Below are 23,396 nucleotides of genomic sequence, written 5' to 3' on the forward strand. Positions count from 1 at the left end.
GCGCTGTTCATCACTAACAGAAGGAAGGATTTATGGAGAAGTTTCTAAATTATATTAAATATTTTTGTTACTTAATTTAAATAATGATCATAAACTGAAATTCTGCTCCATTATTATTATTTTGTTATGTTAACATTTTTTCATATTTTGCCTGTGATGTTTATTATTTGTTTTAGTGTTAAACGTCATATTTAAATGATTAATTTCACAAACCACGAGGGAAGAAAGAGTTTTTCACCAACTGTGATTTCATTTGTTCTAATAAAAGGATTTTTCTGTATAATGTACCTGGAGTTTGATCTTTTTAAATGTTTGAGATACACATACCTGTCCACAGCCGACTAGCTTATTATTAGTATCTTCAGTCATATTATACACACACATATATATACACTACCGTTCAAAAGTTTGGGGTCACCCAGACAATTTCGTGTTTTCCATGAAAACTCACACTTTTATTTATCAAACGAGTTGCAAAATGAATAGAAAATATAGTCAAGACATTGACAAGGTTAGAAATAATGATTTTTATTTGAAATATTAATTTTGTTCTTCAAACTTTGCTTTCATCAAAGAATGCTCCATTTGCAGCAGTTCCAGCATTGCAGACCTTTGGCATTCTAGCTGTTAATGTGTTGAGGTAATCTGTAGACAGGTTCTTAAAATGGAGTGATAGCCTTTTTAAATCCCTTTTACCTTGTACAAATCTCCCACTTTACCAGCACCAAAGCAGCCCCAGACCATCACATGACCTCCACCATGCTTGACAGATGGCGTCAGGCACTCTTCCAGCATCTTCTCACCTGTTCTGCGTCTCACAAATGTTCTTCTGTGTGATCCAAACACCTCAAACTTTGATTCATCTGTCCATAACTCTGTTTTCCAATCTTCCTCTGTCCAATGTCTGTGTTGTTTGCCCATATCAATCTTTTCTTTTTATTGGCCAGTCTCAGATATGGCTCTTTCTTTGCCACTCTGCCTAGAAGGCCAGCATCCAGTCGCCTCTTCACTGTAGACGTTGACACTGGCGTTTTGCGGTTACCATTTAAAGAAGCTGCCAGTTGAGGACCTGTGAGGCGTCTATTTCTCAAACTAGAGACTCTAATATACTTGTCTTCTTGCTGAGTTGTGCACCGGGGCCTCCACTTCTCTTTCTACTCTGGTTAGAGCCCGTTTGTGCTGTTCTCTGAAGGGAGTAGTACATTTTCAGTTTCTTCGCAATTTCTCGCATGGAATAGCCTTCATTTCTAAGAACAAGAATAGACCGCGAGTTTCACATGAAAGTTCTCTTCTTCTGGCCATTTTGAGAGTATAATCGAACCCACACATGTGATGCTCCAGATACTCAACTAGCTCAAAGGAAGGCCAGTTCTATAGCTTCTCTCACCAGCAAAACAGTTTTCAGCTGTGCTAACATCATTGCACAAGGGTTTTCAAGGGTTTTCTAATCATCCATTAGTCTTCTAAGGCGATTAGCAAACACAATGTACCATTAGAACACTGGAGTGATAGTTGCTGGAAATGGGCCTCGATACACCTATGTAGATATTTAATTAAAAACCAGACGTTTCCACCTAGAATAGTCATTTACCACATTAACAATGTATAGAGTGTATTTCTGATTAATTTAATGTTATCTTCATTGAAAAAAACAGTGCTTTTCTTTGAAAAATAAGGAAATTTCTAAGTGACCCCAAACTTTTGAACGGTAGTGTATATAGTCAACAGTCTATCTATAAAGTGACTGAAAAGGCAGAAGATGCTTGTTTATTCCTGTCCTACATTTCTGTCCATCTAATTAATCCTGTAATTATGATTAATATTAGATATCATTTTTTATTACTGCTCATAATAAACTATTTACTTCAGCTACAATACACCCATTGGACAGTACTAGATGTCAATCACTCTGTGGTATCCCCCCCCCAACACATCCGGTGCTTTATGGTCTGTTTGACTCTAAATGATCATAATTCACTAAATGAACATCAGCTGTTTGAAGAAGACTTGAAACTAGAGACTGAGACAGAAACTCCTGAATGTTTCCTGACGTTATAAAGAGAGAGATACCGTGATGACGAGATACCGTCACACAACTCTGAACATCCAACAATGTGAGTATTAATACATATGAACACTACATCACACTGAGGTGTTTCCCCATCATGAGCTTGTTGGTGCTTGATGAGACTCTGAACATGACTTAATGTTTATTATGTGCTGGTAAACTTTTCCCCAGAGAACAGCCACGTTCATAAAACCAGTGAAGCTGGTGTGACTGTAGAGAGGAGGCTGATCTCTTCACTGAGCCGACCCTCCAGGTGACTGCTCCTGTTTCTGTGAATGCTTGACAACAGCTTTCATGTAATTACTGAGGTGACGAGTGTGGATTTGTTGTTTTCTGTCGGTTCTTGTTTCGTGATTTTCCCTCGTCTCTCTCCGCAGCTCCGATGGAAAACTCTTCATACAACAGCCTCACTCTGCAGCTCGAGGGTTAAAGGTCACCAAGGCCAGCAAGTACCCGTCTTTATCTGTCTGCTTATCATCTATGTGTTCATATTCGTTGCCAACGTGGGCATCGTGTTGTTGATATGGACGGACAGGAGCCTGCACCAGCCCATGTACCTGCTCTTCTGTAACCTGTCCATCAACGACATCATGGGGAACTCTCTGCTGGTTCCCCGGGTGCTGTCAGACATCCTGGTGCCGCCCTCCGAGCGCCTCATCAGCTACTACGAGTGTGTGCTTCAGGCGTTCACCACTCACATGTTCGGCGCCAACGCCCACACCGTGCTCATGATCATGGCCTTTGACAGATACGTGGCCATCTGTAATCCTCTGCGTTACGCCGCCATCATGAACAACAACATGGTGGTCAAGCTGACCGTGTCTGCCTGGGGCGTGGCCTTTGTTCTGGTGGGGATTCTGCTGGGTTTGACCATAAGACTGAACCGATGCAGGACAATGATCATGAATCCTTACTGTGACAACCCCTCGCTGTTCAAACTCTCCTGTGAGAGTGTGTTTATTAACAATGTCTACGGCCTCACGTTCACCGTGGTCCTGCTCTCAGCTTCTATCGGCAGCATAGTTCTCACCTACGCTAAGATCACAGCGGCGTGTGTGACCAGTAAGAACCAGTCTCTGAACAGTAAGGCCCTGAAGACCTGCAGCACTCACCTGTGTCTGTACCTGATCATGCTGTGTAGTGGAATGGTGCCCATCGCGCTCCATCGTTTCTCAGAATTATCCGACTACAGGAAGATTTCTGCCATCCTCTTTAACGTGGTCCCCGGCAGCCTGAACCCCGTCATCTACGGCCTGCAGTCCCAGGAAATACACAAGTGTTTCTCAACCTTATTCCAACGCAAACTGGTCAAGCCGACTTTTTAATGTGCGATGAAACATTTCATGTTTTTATTTTCATGTGAAACGATGATGATGATGAATTTTGAACCTGTAAATATGAACCTTCAAATAACTGAAGATTTTGTTCAAGCATTTGAGACTAAACCTCCTCATTCAACAGATGAAATGTTATAAAAGTTCAGACAAACAATATGTGTTTGATTGATTTGATGTTTGACTGGTGTTTGTGTGATTACATGAAAAGTCATCGTTCTTTTTTCTTTAATACATTTTCCTTGACAAAAACTTTATTCAAGAAAAAAACCTAACTGTTAATTTGAGCTTAATGTAAGACTTATTTTATTTAATAATGTGTGTTGGTTTGATGAAACTGTATAAAAATAACCTGAAACAATGTAGTTCTTGACAAACGTTATCTTCTTTAATAATAATAAATAATAATATAATAATCTTTATTGTGTCATGTTGTTGTATTTGTACTTTTACTTGAGTTAAGTATGTGAGTATTTTCCCACCACTGCAGTTGTGGTGGCTGCAGAAAGCTTGTATTCAAAATATAATATAATATAATAAAATATATAAAATTAAATTATAATATAATACAATATAATGAAATATAATATAATATATTCTAATATATAATTAAATATAATATGATGTAATATAATGTAATGTAATATAATATAACACAATATGATAAAATATAATATATTATGTTATATTAAAACATTAAATATAATATAATATGATATAATAAAATCTGATAAAATAAAATAAAATAAAACTAGGGCTGTCAAACGATTACATTTTTAATCAGATTAATCACAGGGTGGCTGTGATTAATCTGATTAATCTCATTTCTAAAAGCCTGAAAAATCCCCATTTTCTCTGTATATTGTTGTGGGAACAGAAAGATAAATGACAGAAGGCAGATATATACATTTAACATTAGTTTATTATTGATGACAAGTCCAAATGATAGAGTTATTAAGATTGAAAAATATAATAAATATAGGATGATTGAATAAAACTCTTTTCTTTTCTTTTTTAAATCAAACAAACATCCAAACCTTTACACAATTAAATGTGAATGTGAAATCTGAATCTGAGCCCATCTGCAGAAGCAGTGTTGAGCCAGTTCACTCTTAAAAAGAACCAGTTCCCAGTTCAGTTCATGCAGATGAAGATGAACTGGTTCAGGTTCACAGTTCATGTTTTATTGGGAGGATTCAGGTGACAGACGTCCGGTCGTGTGTTTGGTTCTGAGTCGATGGAGTCGGATCGTGTCTGCGTGTCGCTCATTCTAACACTGAGTCCTGACTGAGCGTCTCGTGTTGGACTGAAACTGTTGACGAGTCATTTCCATGATGTTTCAATGAGTCTGATAAACTGGAATCAAACCAATCAATCAATCAATCAATCAATCAATCAATCAAATTGTATTTGTAAAGCCCATATTTACAAATCACAATTTGTCTCATAGGGCTTTAACAAGGTGAGACATCCTCTGTTCTTAACCCTCAACAAGAGTCAAACTACTAAAAACCCTTTTAACAGGGTAAAAAGAAGGTAGAAACCTCAGAGACACATGTCAGAAAACAGTTCTGGACAGGCTGACAGTGCACATGCTGCAGGTGTGCTGACGTACTACGGTAAGCGAATTGCGTCATTTCCTGTTTTCCTGCCGCTGGTGGTGGTCGCTCTCTCTGAACTAGCTCCTCTGCTAACACCGATATTTCTCTATATTACTACGGCTAAAATCGCCGGTCTATAGTTAAACATCCACACATACCAACCCCTACTCTCTGGTGCTTTAGCGATTCTTTCTTGTCTTTCCATTTGCGTGTGTCTCTGGATTCTTCTGTTTGAGCTCACCCTTGTAAGCTAACAGGCTAACATATGAGCGATGGCTCCTCTCCTCCCTCCTGCTCCTCTGCTCCGAGTGTCTGGTGTTCACTGACTCCTCCACCTCCTTTAACAGTAGAGCTACATGTAACACATGCAGTGTGTTGGTAGCGATGGAGGCAAGAGGCTCAGAGATTTAGAAGCTCGGCTCCGCTAGCTGTAGTTAGCCAGCCCCCTAACCCACCTAGCTTAGCACCTAGCTTAGCCTCCGCTAGTAGTCCCTCGACTTGTCCCGAGCAGCCGGGAGCCCAGGGCGGCTGGGGGACTGTCCAGAGGGGGCATAGTGCTACCCTTAAAAAGCCCACGATTAAAGAGCCACCAGCTCATGTTTCAATCTGATTCTCTCCTCTCAACCACGCACCCGTTGAGAAGCGACTCGGTTCTGAGGAACATGAGGTCAGCGACACCAGCGACCACAGTCAGCTGCGGGCAGGGCCAGAGCAGCGGGCAGAGCAGCAGGGGCCAGAGCAGGGGCCAGAGCAGCAGGGGCCGGCGCAGGCCAGAGCAGGCCAGGCAGCGCGGGGCAGCCGGCAGCGAGCAGCAGGGGCCAGAGCCGGGGCATCGATCCAAACTGAAGCTGCTGGCTAGAGATAAAAGTAAATACAGTGCGATCGTAATTCACGTCGGCAGCAACGACTCCCGGCTTCGCATGTCGGAGGTCACTAAAGTTAATGTGGAGTCGGTGCTTTTGCAAAAACGATGTCGGACACAGTAATTTCCTCTGGCCCTCTCCCTAACACAACAGGTGATGACATGTTGAGCCGCATGTTGTCTTTTAACCGCTGGCTGTCCAGGTGCTGTCCTGTAAACGGTTCCGGGCTTTGTAGATAATTGGCAAACTCTTTGGAGGAAACCTGGTCTTGTTGGGAGAGACGCGTTCCTCCCACTTGGGATGGAGCAGCTCTCTTATCTAGGAATATTACCCAGTGTATTAAAGGACAACCCAGAGGTGGGACCAGGACGCAGAGCTGCAGTGCTACACACTTCTCTGCGCTCCCTCTGGACCAGTCACACAACCACAACCCATAGAGACTGTGTCTGTCCACCGTCCCATTACATTATTTAAATCAAACAATAACAGAGGGAGAATTCCACAAACAAATCTAATACAAATTAACACAACCTCTGCAACAACTCAGGAAACAAAGACTTTTAAATGTGGACTTTTAAACATAAGATCATTATCGATGTATCCAGATGCGCGCTCCCTCCCTGCCGCTGCGCTTTACCTGTTTTAATGGCGTGCTGGTCGTTAGGCGACGTCATGCGCCCCGTATTTAAGGAGGCGGCCGTGCTTGGCTCGCCCTCCTTCCATTTCCGCTCCTCTCCGGTGGGTCTTTACATTAGCGTGGAAGAGGTACTTTTGTTGCCGCGGTGGAGTTTGGCGTTTTGGGGCAACAGCCAGCGCCTCCCTCAAATATCCCCCTCATACGCAGTGCGACTGACCGCTGGCGTGGGATCGCTCCACCGGGGACCTTCGGGGCACAGTTGCAGGTCAGTTGCGGGTCTGCTTGGTAAGTCACGTTGTCTGCCTATCTCTCGCTTATCTTACCCCCAGCTGATTGTTCATGTTATGCTACAGGGGAGACTCTCACCCTCCAGTTGCTGTGGCTGTACCTTAGCTTGACAGGGTGGTACGCATGGTCCCATTATTCATCAAATTCTGTTTCTGTCATTTTAATTACTAAATTTGTTTATTCGCCTTCCTAGAGGCCCTGCTCCTTCGTCGGCCGTCATTGGCCACCACGCTGCAGACGGCCCTGCTGTTTTGGCTTTTCTGGAAATTGTACTGGCCTATACGACACTTTTATGGAACTGTTCCGGCTGATAAAGGCACTGTTCTAATTGTTAAAGACTGCCTGGCTCAGAAGGAAGTGTGCCGTTTTTAAAAGAAGTATTATCTCTCCTTCACTGTGGCTCTCCACGCGCCGTTGAGGTGTAGCGTGGCGTGACCACCTCGGAGGGACACCCTGATTTTAGTAACATTTAATCCCATTTACATTGTTGTTTATATTGGTTTGTATTTGGTTTATTTTGTTGCTTTGTTTTGTTGCTTTGTTTTGTTGTTTTCAACACGGACATGTTTTAATTATCTTTTTATTGTTGGTCAGGTGCTGTGGGCCTGAGGCGGCGACCCAATTCCTGGTGGTGGCGTTTTCTTCACAACCCGTTTTGTTGGTTTGCTGTGTCACGGGTGGCGAGTTTATTAATCCTTCCCTGTGTTGCTCATGTCAAAAGTGTTTTATTTCATGTTAATTTGTGTTCTGTTTGTTTGTTTCATTTTGCTTGTTGGTTTATGCATTTATTTGAGTTATATTAAAGTTCTTTTCTACTAGTTAAACACGTCTCTTGCCCCGTGATTTAAACGAACCTGTGCTGTTGCACTTACAATATTTGAGTTATTTCCTGGAGGTGAAATTCCCCAGGTGGCGTTGTGGCAATCTTTCACTATCCCCGCTTTCCCTCACGCTACATTCTGGCGTTGTTGGCAGGATATCACATTTAAAGGGGCAGAGATGTGTTTTAGTTTTTTTTTCTGTTATTTTGTTGAACTATTTATTGATGGGCATCTTCTCTGTGGTTTGAGTTCTGTGTATGTACAGTGGTAAAGCCAGAACAGCAGTGTTTAGTCTGATTTAACTCAACGTACCATTTTGTCAAGCTTTGGTGTCGTTTTACCTCGTCAGCATGGAGGAGGAGATTCAGCAGCTCAGGGAGCTTGTGTTACAGCTTGAGGCAGATAACGAACAACTTCGGCAGGCATCTCCGTCGGACCCCGGTGGGGCTGTTTTCTTTCCCTCTGCTGCAGCTAGTCAGGCCCCGACTGCAAGTGCAGCCGCTGCTGTCACAGAGCGACTGGTTGTAATTCCCAGAGACCGTAAATGTCCCATGTTCAATGGCAGGATGGGCATAGGAATAGCTGAGTGGATAGAGGCGATACAGGCATGTGTGCGTGCTCGCCATCTTTTTGCTGTTGACCAGGCGCTTTTTATGTTTGATCATTTGGAGGGAGAGGCAAAGGAGGAGATTAAGTTTCGCCCTAGTGCGGAGCGGCGAGACCCAGTCCAGGTTCTTGCCGTCTTAAAGGAGCTATATGGTTGTGCTCAGTCGTATGTGACCTTACAGCAGGCTTTCTTTTCTCGGTGCCAACTCGAAGGAGAGACGTTGCAAGAGTTTTCCTTAGCTCTCATGGCTTCAATGGAATGGGTTAAGCAGTGTGCACCTGCTGGGATGCCTAATGCAGATGTCCTCCTCAGGGATCAGTTCATGGAGCATGTTCTTGACAGCTCCCTTCGCCGGGAACTCAAGCAACTAGTCAGACGCCAGCCTACTGTCACCTTGTTGGAGCTTTGTGGTGAGGCAATTAGGTGGGAGAGGGAAGGTCTTCCAGGGGGTGATAGGGAGCGTAGCTCCTCCTTTCCATCAGCTTATGGTCTCCAATATGGAGTGCAGGGTCGCTTTCAACCCGCCCCTCATGTTACTCCACCGGGGCCAGGTTTGAGTGAGTTGATGGACCCTATGAAGTGTCAACAGGAGCAGCTTAACCAGCTCACCCAGACAGTAGCCTCTCTGCAGGCCCCTCACTCCCAAGGTCAGACTTTTCGTGGTGGTCCTCTAATCTGTAGAAGGTGCCAGCAGCCTGGACATTTTGCTCGGGAGTGTGATGGTAATTCATGCTAATTCAGTAGCTGGGTCAAACCCACGCACCACCGTACCGTCCCATTCCTCCCGCCAATCGGAAAACTGAAGCCCACTGAGCTGCAGAGTCACAGCACAGTTGGAGAGTCTGGTCCCGTTATTGCGGCCTTGCAGCAGTACCACCAGTCTGCCGCCCAGGCTCCAGGGGGCCACACTGGCATTGTGAGGGTCCGAGGCAAGCAAGCGGTGTGCATACCTGGAGGGGTGATGAAACTGGTTGCCAGTACCTGCCCAGAACAGTTCACTAGACAAAGTGCTCTGTTTGAGCCCCCTGAGTCAGGTTTACCAGCTGGGTTGCTAGTTTCACCATGCCTTATACAGGTTGTCCGGGGTACAGTGTACGTCCCAGTGGTCGATGTTGGGACGACCGAGGTTCTCCTTTACCCACGGACTAGTCTGGGCGTCTTGAATGCTGCCCAGGTTGTCAGCCTGCCTGCAGGTGTAACTGAGGAGAGGTCAACCTTGGCAACTGTCTCCTCCCATACAGTTGCCCCCTCAGTGTCAGATAGGTTAGAGTCACTGGATCTGTCTGAATTGACTGAGCATGAGCAAGCCAGTGTATCTCTCTAATACGCAAATATCAATCCGTCTTTTCAACCCATGAAGGCGACTTGGGCTGCACCAACCTCCTCTCCCATGACATACCTCTGCTCGATGAGGTCCCTGTCCGGCAGAGGTACCGGCGTATCTCTCCCTCAGAGTACGAAGCAGTGAAGGTTCACATTAATCAGCTGCTGGAGTCCCGGTAACCATCAGGAAACAGTGATGGCAGGTCACAGCCGATGACCTCTCAGCTGACCGAATGATCCGCTGCAGTCTGCCCTTGTCCTTGGCAGTGGAGGCAGGGAACCAGACGGTGATTGATGCAGTGAGGATGGACTCAATGATGGCCGTGTAGAACTCGACCATCACTTTCTGCGGCATGTTGAATTTCTTCAGTTGCCGCAGGAAGAACATCCTCTGCTGGGCCTTCTTGGTGATGGTGGTGATGTTCTCAGCCCACCTCAGGTCCTGTGCAATTATAGTCCCCAGGAATCTGAAAGACTCCACTGTTTTAACTGGGGAGTCGCACATGGTGAGGGGGGCGGTTTGGGCTGGGCTCCTCCTGAAGTCTGCTATCATCTCTACAGTTTTCGAAGCGTTCAGCTCCAGGAAGTTCTGGCTGCACCAGGAAGCCAGGCTGTCAGCTTCCTCTCTGTAGGCGGCCTCGTCCCCATTGGAGATTAATCCAATTAGGGTTGTGTCGTCTGCAAACTTCAGGAGTTTGACAGAGGGTGGCTGGAGATGCAGTTGTTGGTGTAGAGGGAGAAGAGTAGAGGAGAGCACACAACCTTGTGGGGCTCCAGTGCTGATGGTCCGGGCTCAGAGACAAGCTTGCCCAGCCTCACGCGCTGCTTCCTGTCTGTCAGGAAGTCAGTGATCCACCTGCAGGTGGGCTCAGGCACGCTCAGCTGTGTCAACTTGTCTCGGAGAAGAGCTGGGGCGATAGTGTTGAATGCGGAGCTGAAGTCCACAAACAGGATCCTGGCGTAGGTGCCGGGGGAGTCAAGGTGCTGGAGGATGAAGTGGAGTCTCATGTTGACTGCGTCGTCTACAGACCTGTTGGCTCTGTAGGCAAACTGCAGTGGGTCGAGGAGGTGGTTGGTTATGGCCTTGAGGTGGGTCAGCACGAGGCGCTCAAGGTCTTCATTACTACAGAGGTCAGGGCGACTGGTCTGTAGTCATTAAGGTCTGTGATCCTCTGCTTTTGGGAACGGGGATGATGGTGGATGTTTTGAGGCAGGCAGGTACCACGCATTCAGCCAGTGAGGTGTTGAAGATGTCCGTGAACACTGGAGACAGCTGGTCCGCACAGTACCTGAGTGTGGAGGGGGAGACAGCGTCTGGTCCAGCTGCCTTGCGGGGGTTCAGTCTCTTCAGTAGTTTGTTGACATCTCTCTCCTGAATGGAGAGAGGTGTGATGGGGGGGAGGGGGCAGTCTGGGACCATTTTGTGGGGGGGGGGGGGAGTGTCTTTGTCCAGGCTGGGAAGAAGAGGTGTGATAGCTGTGGGGGGTTCAGAAGGTGGGGTAGGGTTAGAACTGGTCCATTGTCTGTCGAATCTGCAGTAGAACTGCATTCAGGTCGTTTGCAAGTTGAAGGTCTTCCACAGAGTGGGGGGATTTGGTTTTGCAGCCGGTGATCACCCGGAGGCCTTTCCAGACTGACGAGGAGTCGTTGGCTGCAAATTGTTGTTCCAGCTTCTTGGAATACTGTCGTTTGGCCTCCTTAATCTCCTTGCCAAACGAGTATTTAGCCAGTCTGAACCTATCCTTGTCCCCAGTCTTGAAGGCCACCTCTTTCTCCAAACGAAGCTGTTTGAGTTTTGCTGTGAACCAGGGCTTGTCGTTGTTGTAACTCACCCTGGTGCGTGTTGGAATACATCTGTCCTCACAGAAGCTGATGTATGACGTCACAGCATCTGTATATTCGTCCAGGCTGTTGGAAGAAGTTCTAAAAGTCCCAGTCTGTGTTGTCCAGGCAATCACGCAGCTCCTCCACAGCTTCACTGCTGCTCCAGTTCTTAGATCTCAGCACAGCAGGTTTAGAAAGTTTGAGTTTCTGTCTGTAGGCCGGGATCAGATGAATAAGAGCGGTCGGATAGACCCAGAGCAGCGTGGGAAACTGCATGATAAGCCCTGCTGATGGTACTGTAGCAGTGGTCCAGAGTATTCTCCCCCCTGGTCGGGCATTTAACAAACTGTTTGTATTTGGGGAGTTTGTGAGTTAAGTTGCCCTTATTAAAGTCCCCAATGACAATAACAGGGGAGTACGTGTTCTCTCTCCTTCTCTCCACTCCTAGTATCTGATCAGCGAGTTGACGCTGAGCCTCGCGCACGTTAGCTTGCGGTGGAATGTAAACTCCGGCCAGGATAAAAGAAGTGAATTCACGGGGAGAGTAAAACGGTCTGCAGGTGATGAAAAAAGATTCCAGGTCAGCAGAACAGGATTGTAAAGTCACTTTCACGTCGCTGCACCAGCCATGGTTTATATAGAAACAAATCCCTCCGCCTTTTGCTTTGCGTGAGAGGATCGGGTCGCGGTCCACGCGTAACAGCTGAAAGCCGGTCAGCTGTGCGGCAGAGTCCGGTGTAGATTCCGTCAGCCACGATTCCGTAAAACACAAAACAAAGAGAGGGAAAAGTCTCTATTTGTCCTGATGAGAAGGCGCAGTTCGTCCATCTTATTGCACAGTGAGCGGACATTGGAGAGGAGTATACTCGGGAGAGGCGAGCGTAGTCCTCTCTCCCTGAAGCGCACCAGGGCCCCAGCGCGCTTTCCTCTCCGTCTCCGCCTCAGTCTCGCTGCGTGACCGAGGACCACGGCACCTTTGATAAGTAAATCCACTAAATCCACGGAAGAGGCGAGAAAGTTGGGAAATAAATCAGATGGTGTTGTGTCCCTGATGTTAAGTATCTCGTCCATCGTGAAAATAATCCGAGTTGAGTCGCAATTAACTGAGTTAAAGACTAAAAACAAACAAAAAAGTGCGCACCAACACACCGAGGCGGCCGTTCGAGGCGCCATCATCAATCGATTTTTGAACCAGGTTCCTATGGCAGAACAGGACCGACCCAAAACTGCATTCTGTACACCATTTGGCCTTTTCGAGTTCAATCGCATGCCTTTTGGCTTGTGTAATGCCCCAAGCACTTTCCAGCGTCTGATGCAGAGGAAGTTTGGTAACGAGCAGGGTCAGTCCTTGCTACTTTATCTTGATGATATTATTGTCTTCTCCTCCTCTGTTGAACAACATCTGCAGAGGCTGGAAATAGTGCTTGGTCAGCTCCAAAAGGAAGGCCTAAAAGCAAAGCTCGAAAAGTGTGCATTCTTTTGACGGGAGGTTGGTTACTTGGGGCATGTCATCACAAGCCAGGGAGTCTCCACAGACCCCAAGAAAATCGAGGCTGTGGCTAATTGGCAGCGCCCCCGTCACATATCGGAACTGCGCTCCTTTTTGCGTTTCGCCAGCTACTATCGTCGCTTTGTAGAGGGTTTGGCAAAGCTGGCTGGCCCTCTGCATAAACTAGTGGCCGAGCTGGCAGGTACCAAGTCCAAGAAGGGGCCAGGCCAACCTTTGGGTGATGTGTGGACACCTCAGTGTGAGGCGAGCTTTGAGGCCTTGAAGTCAAAGTTGGTCTCGCGGCCTTTCATTTTAGAAATTGACGCCAGCTATAGTGGTCTTGGGGCTGTCCTCTCACAGGAGACTGACAATGGCGTGAAACCTGTGGCCTATGCAAGCAGAGGCCTTCGGCCCACCGAGCGCAACATGTCGAACTATAGTTCCATGAAGCTGGAATTCCTTGCACTCAAGTGGGCCGTGACGGAGAAGTTCCGGGAGTATTTGTTGGGGCATAAGTGCCTTGTCTATACCGACAACAACCCGTTGAGCTATCTCGAGTCAGCTAAATTGGGGGCCACAGAGCAACGATGGGCTGCTCAGTTAGCCGACTTTGACTTTGCCATCAAGTATCGTTCAGGTCGCAGCAACAGGAACGCTGATGCGCTCTCACGGCAGTATGTTTCTGGCTCCCATTTAGTTGCTCATGTCTTGCCTGGCACTTCAGTCCCCCTGGGCTTTCAGCAAGGGCCACACCCAGATCCGGAGGTGTCTGCAACTCAGTCCCTGTGTTGCTCATGTCTAAAGTGTTTTATTTCATATGTTAATTTGTGTTCTGTTTGTTTGTTTCATTTTGCTTGTTGGTTTATGCATTTACTGAATTACATTAAAGTTCTTTTCTACTAGTAAAACACGTCTCTTGCCCCGTGATTTAAACGAACTTGTGCTGTTGCACTTAGAATATTTGAGTTATTTCCTGGAGGTGAAATTCCCCAGGTGGCGTTGTGGCAATCTCTCACTATCCCCGCTTTCCCTCACGCTACATTAACAATTCACGGGCCTTACAACTGCATCCAGGCCCCTTGGAGCTGAGGGGGGGGAAATCCCCAGAATAAAAACTAGACCAAATAGTAACTTCAGTTCACTTCTGTCAATCTATAGAAGATTTCTGATTAGGAGAGAAGACGGGATAAAGTCTTTATTCATAATTTAAAACTTTCAGATGAACTTTACTGATATTTCAATCGCTTCTTATTTGGAGTCGGTTTCCATTCAGTTCAGAGAAATGTCTGTTTCCTTCTGTCATCATATCTTGTTCCTTATCATCACTTCCCTGTTAAGAGCAGCTGTTAATGTGAAGGACTGAGTCGTGGCTCAACAGGTAAAAACCTGTGAAACACACAGGACCACCGGTGATAACAATCGATGCATACGTTGTCCTGTGAGATATTTTAGATTTGAAAACCTCTGGGTGCTGTTTTAATTTGTTTTCTTGATGTGCACAAAGCTGTAATAGCAGGAAATGGGCAGCAGATGACACTAAACAGCTGTAAAATCCACACTGTGTCTGTGCAACTTCACAACCACAGTCATTACAACACTCATTCAACGTTGAACATGCGTCACCAATCATATTCATGTGTCATGTCATTTGTATTGTGAAGTTTAATTCTTCTTTAATCTAACGACATGAATCTATTCAGGGAACTCTTTGTTCTGGTTCCAGTATCATTCATATATTTCTGCACCGTGAACTTTACACAAACACTTTACAACAAAGTGCTTATTTTCTGAACAAGGACACGTGACTGATACATTCATAGTAATCATAATGTATCTGGCTTCTTTCAGCAGCAAAGTTCTGCACAGTAGAACTTTGCTGCTGAACATCAAACCACAACAGAAGGTTTCATCATTGTGTGATGCAGTTACCACAGCAGCCAGTAATGAGTGTTGATGGTCCGCTGTGAGCTGCCTCCGAACAAAACACTTACCAGTTCGTGCTGCTAATTAGTCCTGTGGGAGTGATAGATGTTTATCAGAGCTCAGAGGGTCAACCTGACACCAGGGGCCTCCGGGGACACACAGGGACTCACAACAACATGATGAGGATGACATGTCTCTGTGTGAACCCTGACCTCTGAACATTACATCATCATCTAATAGACAGACTCCAGTGGAACTTCAATGAGCAGAAACTGTGCAGGTGCGTCTGCTCTGAGGCTGGGAACCTGGTTTGGGATCAGCTCGTAGATTCATCCAACTCAACATCATGGAAAGTTTCAGACCAAGTTTCCCAGTTTGGTGTGACACCTTTAGGCTGAAACACATTCAGCAGCTCTGGGATGAACTGGAACGTTGACTGAGAACCAGACCAGTCCCACTGAGAAGCTGCTCCCTGCCCATCAGCCCCTGAACGCCTCACTGACGCTTCTAATTCTATTAAAGCACTGGTCACTGAGACTCCTGGGAGGTCTGAGGCCTCCAGGACACTCATTAACCCCCCCACACACACACACACACACACACACACACACACACACAGACACAGACACACACACACACACACACACACACACACACACACACACACACACACACACACACACACACACACACACACTGCAGAGGCCCTGCAGAGGAGGGGTCTTTCAGAGGTGGGGCCCTGCAGAAGAGGGGCCCTGCAGAAGAGGGGCCCTGCAGAGGAGGGGCCCTGCAGAAGAGGGGCCCTGCAGAAGAGGGGCCCTGCAGAAGAGGGGCCCTGCAGAGGAGGGGCCCTGCAGAAGAGGGGCCCTGCAGAAGAGGGGCCCTGCAGAGGGGCCCTGCAGAGGAGGGGCCCTGCAGAAGAGGGTCAATGAACAAATTACACACACTCAAAGATACCAGTTTGCTAAATGTGTCCGATTTCCTTCATCATAAGAGATTGAAAAACCTGGTTCTACCAACATCTACTGAGTTCTACCCATGTCCCATCCTTCTGCCATGTTCTGTAGTTTTTACATTTTCCTGCTGACTAATACTGGTGCAATTTTGGAGTTACTGGTTTACTGGCACCGGCCATGTCCTTTCTACTCATTCCCAGTACATCAAAGACAAACTCTGATGGTTTTTCTACGACATCAAAACCTTCAGTGTCTTATTTAGAGCAGAAACCCAACGGGAGAGTACAAGAAGAATATCACAACAACAAGAAGTAAGAATAACCTTGTTACTATAACACGTGCTTCAGAATGATCCCGTTAGAGACATAAGCCACAGAGGGCGGTTTGGGGGGGGGGGGTTGTTTCAATAGGGATGATGTCTGTGGGCAGAGATCAGCTGATGGACTCTCACAACTCAATGTAAAATCATTTAAGGCAGAAACTCTCCTCAGACAAGTGAGAGCTTCACAGCGCTCTGACGAGAGGACGACTGACAGGACGTTTTAGGCTTTTGAAAAGAATCTGAACAGTTTTATGATCTTTTGACTTTTTGTATTTATTGGAACACCATTTGTTCATCAGCTAAATGAAATGTAATGTAATCAAGCATCAGTTTCCTGTTTTACTGCCGGTGGCGCTAATCTTTTTAATTGATCGAGTATTCACCAGTTTTCTGCTCCTGGGGTTTCGGTGACAAACTGATTCCTGAAAGTTTGGGATTCAGAAGAGTGTGATCAAGCTCTACAGGAGCTGTGGATGGAGAACGGGTCAGTGATGACTCCTCTCAGGCAGCCTATCGTGTTCGAGCTGGAGGGCTTCCACGTACCACCAGGCTACGGATCGTTCCTCTTCTTCCTCGCTCTGTTTCACTACATGGTGGTGCTGTTGGGGAACGGTGTGGTGATGTGCATCATTGTCATAGACAAGAACCTGCACAGACCCATGTTTGTGTTGCTCTGTAATCTGGTAGTCGTCGATGTGCTGGGCTCCACCGCGGTGCTGCCTCGCATGATGATGTACTTTCTGACTGGGGAGAAGAGGATCACCTACATCACAGCCATGGCCCAGGCCTTCTCTGTGCACACGTACGGTGCCGCAGTGCAGACTCTTCTGGCTGCGATGGCCTACGACAGGTATCGAAGGCTCCTCACCAGAATTATCTGTAATATGTGTTATATATGGACCTTTGTTGCATATCGATCTTGTTGCCCCCTTCCCAAGTTCTCAGTCTAAATCCAGGGGGAAGAAAAGTGTTTTTTTAGATCCAGGTACAATGATTTTCACAGAAAACGTGAGTGGAAACAAACTCATTTAATGTTAACGTGTTTTTCTTGACTAGCAGAAGACACAAATTCGCATTGGTTTTATAAAGTATAATAATTCTCAACCACTTCTTTGTTTGAAATCATAAAGTGTCTCTGTATTCATAGAAATATCCTTGTTCTCACATATTCATGAACTTAGCAGCACACAGTAAGAGATGCTGAGACCTTATATATAAAATATATCTCATATAAAATATATCTATAACCTGAAACACTGTCTGCAGGTACATTGCTGTGTGTGAGCCGCTCAGGTATCAGGCCATCATGACGTCAGCTCGGCTGCAGACCTGCTGCGTCCTGGCCTGGTCCGTGGCTCTGCTCTGTATCAGTGTGCTCTTCACCCTTCACATCAATGTTCCTCTGTGCGGCAACACCATCCAACACGTCTACTGCAGCAACCGGGTCATCATGAACCTGGCCTGCAGGTCCACCCCCACCAATAACATCTATGGTCAGTGCACTGGTGTAGAACACACGGAGCAGGCGGCCGGATTTCAAAACGAACAACAGCACACAGAGCAAGACTCCACAGAACTCAGCAGCTCAGCAGAGTGCATTCCTCTTGAGAGGTCCCCTTGAGAAACCACATTTAAATTCACTAGATCCAGGACTTTTATTTGGATCTGCATCAAATCGCAGTCCCCTAACAATGCCCGACTTTTTCAAATCAACTTCCGTGAATTATTCTCTGAGAAATCAAAGAAAATGTTAATTCATTGATTCATTGCAATGTTGAACCAAAGTGAAATGAGTTCATTAGCTTCATATTGCTGCGGCTCTCACAGCGTTATACAATAAAATGTAAATATGTCATCTAGATAATATTTATGATTTCTAAAGTTCACTGTGCTGTTACTGGAAGGCGGAGTCAGTCAAAGGAATGACAGGAGTTGACACGATACTTTGAGATAATTGTGATTTTCTTGTTTTTCTAGGTCTGTCGATGTCCTGGACCTTGAGTACAGGGATGTTCGTCATCATTGCCTTTTCCTACTTTAGAATCCTACATGCTTCTGTTAAACGAGGCCGAGCTGACAGCAGAGTCTGCAGCAAGGCCTTCCAGACATGTGCGTCACACCTCGTTGTGTATGTGCTCTACGAGATCGCTTCACTCACCATTATCGTGAGTCACAGGATGACCTCACTCTCTCATAACATCAAGAAATTCATCAGCATCCTGTTTATCATCATTCCACCAGCAATCAACCCCATAATCTACGGACTGGTCAGTAAAGAGTTACGTGCTAGTTTCTTCAAGAATTTGATCTTAGTCCGTCTCAAATAACGAGTGTTTTCCTTTAAATGATTGTATCCTGATCATTTCCTCAACACTCGAATGGTCTGAGGTGCAAACCGTGTAACCAGCAGGTTCCCTGTCTATCCACTATTAAACATTAAGATTCACTCTGCACCGTTTTCTCAGCCTGGTCCTTCTACTTCCATGTTTGTAACTTTTCACATTAGAATGAATGAAGCTGGAATTTGGTTGGTTTTGCTCAAAGCAGTGAAAAAGGTTTGTAAAAGTAACCACAGGTCTTTACCCTCAAACAGAAGATCAAGCTGCTCCCAGCCTGGATCCTCCTGCTGCACAGGCTGCAGTTATCATTGCTCTTCTAGCTCAGTTCTGATGTTTCCTGTTAGAACTAGCACACCACTCAGTAGAGCACAAACCAACAGTCCTCTTATCAAACCCCACTTAAATCTGCTCCACTTCAAAACCTCACCAAACTATTAAAAACCCATTGACTCTGGGACAAGGTTAAAGAGAATTACAAATGTTAATTCATTTCCCGGTTTTAGGACTCGTCCCTGGAGCACTCTAATTTCAGTGAATAAGATAAGACTTTATAAACCCAGAAGGACATTCGTGTGCCAGCTTGCTCCAAGATTACAGTACAGAACAAGATGAAGCAGAAAGAAACACAATAAAGAATGAAGTCTAAAATACAAGTTGTAATTATAATTTATCAAAGACGGGGCCCCACCCTGGTATCAGGGACCAACAATCAGTCGATAAAGATCAGTCTCATAGTCTGAAAAGTTCAATTAGAAATCTCAATATTTGCTATTAATGATTATATAATGAACAGTGAAGGTTTTAAGTTCGAGCACAGGCAGTCATAATCCAGCTGTATTCACATACATATGCACAAAGAATCACAAAAATACCGGTACTTTAATTACAAAGGGGATTTATTTAAGATAATGACATCAACGTCAATCAATGACTATTATCACAGCAAAACCCACTATATCAAAGATAAAACACCACAAGCATCTATCACAATCGTAACACATATGTAATACCTCCAATGTGTATACCTGGAGGTGGTTATGTGTGTGTGCGTGTGTCTGTGTCTGTGTGTGGGTGTACGAGGAAGATGGAGACAAGATGGCGTCCGACGTCGTACACGAGGTGTTACTAAATACAAAATGGCGGTGCAACCATGTGGTTTGACCAAAAGGAAATCGAGAACAAAGGGTACTTTGATCTATCTCGTGGTTCAAAGCGCCGAATGGCGTCGAGATGCGATCGCACTATCTAGATTCTAGAATGTATATAAGACGTGATGTGCGTGGATGCAGTTCGGACGTGTGTGCAGGCGGGTTTAGGAGAGAAGAGAGCGAGGAAGGAAAAGATATGCAATAAGTGATCAGAGGAGATCTCAAACACCGCCAGAGAGAACTTTGTGGGGACTCTACCACTCGGTACCCAAGCGGACGAACTAAGATCCGTCCCGCTGTGTACCGATCTTTTAATGGGTTAGAATCTCTGCAAAATCAGTCTGACGGTAACACAATGCGGTGACGTGGCCGGAAATGCCGATGCGTCACGACGCGCTGGCACAATGTGGACAAAAGTGGACACGGTGGTCCCAAACAAATATACACTCAAATAATAACACACTAATGATTAAACTAGTCTCTGCCCAGACATAAGCCTCTTACTTGTCGATGTTCCGCGGTTGGTTCGTGCGCGAGCGGCGCGTTCCAGGAAGACGAGTGGATTGGGTTCGTGGCCGTTGGAAACAGTGATCAGCTGCTTCGTGTGATGGAGCTGCGGGCCGGAAAGTGGAGAGAATCGGTCTCGTTCTCCGTGGCGAAAGTCTCTTGCTCTTCTGCAGGGATGAATAGCGGAGGAGCAGCTATGATTGTGGGCCCGGAGGAAAGTCTGGGGATAACTCGGCCGGCGAGTATAAGACTTTTGCTGCGGTCCTTTCAGAATAAAGTTCAGGTAAAAAAAGGGAAAGGAAGTTGACTGAACTTAAAGTAAAAATCGAAAAATACAAACGTTTGGTTAATTGCCCCCTTTTGAGTATCTGGATCGTCTGGAGTAACCGGGAGAGGTTACTGGTCTAATCTTCAGCACACGGGAATAAGCAATGATTTGGGGGAGCTCTCGGTATTTATTACCTGAGAGGTGTCCGGCCTCCCTCCTGGGGGGGCCGGGGGTCTGTTGGCTCTCAGCCAATAGAAGGCCCGAGTTTGACCTCGGGCGGCGGTCAAAAAAACATGGATGCTCTGACGAAACTCTGGGGTTTTGCCTCCTGGCAGCTACAAACTCTAGGCAGGCTTCTCAAATGCGATACAGGCCTCGTTTATGGCCCTTTGTCTGAGCTCGATCCCCAACATTGATGAGAACCTTCAGCAGCCTCTATCTCCTGTTCTGTCAGTCAGGTTCTTGCGTCCTCCTTCTGAACGTCTAATAATGTTTATGAATGTTCAAGCTTTTACTAAACATTTGTTTGGTACAACTTCCCAGATGCTCGTGATCTCAGCCTTTGACAGACATGTCGCCATCTGCACCTTCTTCTCTGAGACATTTGAATTATTTTTGTCATAAATCTCCAGCTCGCTCACAGTGCGTTGTCCAGTCAGAACCTTGCAGTATTCTCACAGGGAGCTCTACTAGGGAGCTGGCAGGAGAGACTGTGGAGAATGTCTCACATGCAGCCCGGAAAACTTCAGGAGAATATCCAGAGCTCAGTGTATATACCTGAAAGTAGCTTAAGACCAAAACTACAAGAAGTTACAATATGCATAAAATAAATGATGTAGAAGTAAAAGTAAACATTAATTTAATTTGAAGGCTAAAGAGTTCAAAACAAAAAGGCCGGTGTTGCTTTAAGAGTTTTGTGTAAAACAGTTGCGTCTCAATAGAATTTCACAGTAACAGAATTCTGACAACTTTAACCCCATTATTATTATTATTATTATTCAATTTATTACTTATTTTTTGTGGACTTTGAAGTTCATCTAATATTAAGAGTAACTGCAGCATTTATGGTAGAATAGCATGAGAAAACCCTTCAGGTATTAAGAGGCAGAAGTTGTGTATCATCATGAAGATTGTTAGATATGTTCAAGTATTATCAAAGGTGTTGAGAGTTGAATTCCCTAAAGTAGAGATCACATCAACATAAGACTGTTGTTAAAGTGCAGGGCTGTGATCAGCAGGGACTGACATCAGAGAAGGCAAACTGGCATTAGACTCTGAAGTATGTATCTAGTACTTTAAATCTTGATATCCTTTACCCTTTTATTATTATGTATTAACTATTATTCTTAAGAGAGAGGAAAAACGATACTAAAATAATATCACCTCAGCTTTCATTGTTCAAACAATGATGATTTGTTCTGAAGCTGAAACTTCAGATACAAGCTGCAAAAGAAACAAATGAAAAACAATCGGAAAGCATAGAAATTCACTCTTCAAAACTACTACAATAAAAGTACTATTCAATAGAAACGAGAAGTAAATCTGCTTACGAGGTACTTCAGCTCAGCTTTGTTGCTTTTCAATGTCCTATATAAATAATGTGATAGGATTTGACTTTTGTCTAAAATGACGATGAAAACATTGCTTTATTGTTTCAGGTTGATGGAGAACTCCACCTACAACAGCCTCATACTCCAGGTGGAGGGGTTGAATGTCTCAAATGAATCGATCTACCCAGTCTTTCTCTTTTTCTTTTGCTCCTACCTGTTTATACTGGTAGCTAACGTAGGCATCGTGGTGCTGGTGTTCATAGATAAGAAACTTCACCAGCCCATGTACCTGCTCTTCTGTAACCTGCCCGTCAATGACATCGTGGGAAACTCCATCATGTTGCCCCGGGTGCTGTCAGACATCCTGGTGCCGCCCTCCGAGCGCCTCATCAGCTACTACGAGTGTGTGCTTCAGGCGTTCACCACTCACATGTTCGGCACCACCTCTCACACGATACTGATGATCATGGCCTTTGACAGATACGTGGCCATCTGTAATCCTCTGCGTTACGCCGCCATCATGACCAACAAGATGGTGGTCAAGCTGACCGTGTCTGCCTGGGGCGTGGCCTTTGTTCTGGTGGGGATTCTGCTGGGTTTGACCATAAGACTGAACCGATGCAGGACAATGATCATGAATCCTTACTGTGACAACGCCTCGCTGTTCAAACTCTCCTGTGAGAGTGTGTTTATTAACAATGTCTACGGCCTCACGTTCACCGTGGTCCTGCTCTCAGCTTCTATCGGCAGCATAGTTCTCACCTACGCTAAGATCACAGTCGTGTGTGTGACCAGTAAGAACCAGTCTCTGAACAGTAAGGCCCTGAAGACCTGCAGCACTCACCTGATGGTGTATCTGATCATGATCTTTAGTGGAATCTCTGTAATTACTCTGCATCGCTTCCCTCAGTACTCTGACTACAGGAAACTCTCCGGCATTTTGTTTCATGTCATCCCTTGCAGCCTCAACCCCGTTATCTATGGAGTGCAGTCCAAAGAGATACGAAGATTCTTGTCAAAATTGTTTGAGCACAGGAATATGTGACAATAATAAGAGCAAAGATTTCCATGTTTAATGTATTAGGTATTGACACACACACACATTTATATATAAATTGAGCTATGACTGTTCTACTGTACAACATAGCTTAGTGGTGACATAATAAGGTCTCTATATCTCCCATAATATAATTCTAATTACAAAGGTAATGAATGTCAACACCTCTCATCATTCCTAACAAACTTTGTTTTCCATGATCTTAAGCTGCAAATAATTCATATTTTCATGTGGTGAAATGTAGTTATGAAAATGTGAAATGCCCCAGACACAAGTGTGTATTCTAAACATATAATAAAAGCTAAATTGTGTTGAAAACATTTATTGTCATCAAGTGATACATGAATATCAAGAACAGGATTTGTTCCAAAGATACAGACACAGTTCGAGATGCAGAAGGAATTATGCAAATTTACTTTGTAAAATAAAAGTTTGAACGATGCACGACCACATTGTTCTCACTTTATTCTG

The 23,396-nt window shown here is 45.3% G+C and overlaps 2 protein-coding genes across 2 annotated transcripts; both read left to right on the forward strand.

Annotated features, from left to right (window-relative positions):
- The first annotated feature begins 2,450 nt into the window (after positions 1-2,450).
- On the forward strand, positions 2,451-3,393 carry LOC124854903 (putative olfactory receptor 52L2). The gene is given in 3 exon segments (XM_047343593.1): positions 2,451-2,493; positions 2,496-2,519; positions 2,522-3,393. Coding segments are annotated over 3 exon segments (939 nt in total).
- A 13,136-nt stretch (positions 3,394-16,529) lies between these two features.
- Positions 16,530-23,021, forward strand: LOC124854904 (olfactory receptor 5T2-like). Its single transcript, XM_047343594.1, has 4 exons — positions 16,530-16,906; positions 17,323-17,549; positions 18,034-18,368; positions 21,939-23,021. Exons 1-4 carry the CDS (start codon positions 16,530-16,532, stop codon positions 22,911-22,913), a joined length of 1,914 nt encoding a protein of 637 aa, XP_047199550.1. The 3' UTR covers positions 22,914-23,021.
- Positions 23,022-23,396: the final 375 nt, after the last annotated feature.

The sequence above is a fragment of the Hippoglossus stenolepis genome, chromosome 15, assembly GCF_022539355.2.
Source record: "Hippoglossus stenolepis isolate QCI-W04-F060 chromosome 15, HSTE1.2, whole genome shotgun sequence".
Taxonomy (NCBI): Eukaryota; Metazoa; Chordata; class Actinopteri; order Pleuronectiformes; family Pleuronectidae; genus Hippoglossus; species Hippoglossus stenolepis.

Excerpts from the sequence above, each read along its gene's own strand:
- LOC124854904 (XM_047343594.1), top strand. The coding sequence starts at position 16,530 with ATGGAGAACGGGTCAGTGATGACTCCTCTCAGGCAGCCTATCGTGTTC. Across the intron at positions 16,907-17,322 it reads GCTGCGATGGCCTACGACAG|GTACATTGCTGTGTGTGAGC; the intron begins GTATCGAAGGCT and ends CACTGTCTGCAG. Across the intron at positions 17,550-18,033 it reads CCCCACCAATAACATCTATG|GTCTGTCGATGTCCTGGACC; the intron begins GTCAGTGCACTG and ends TTGTTTTTCTAG.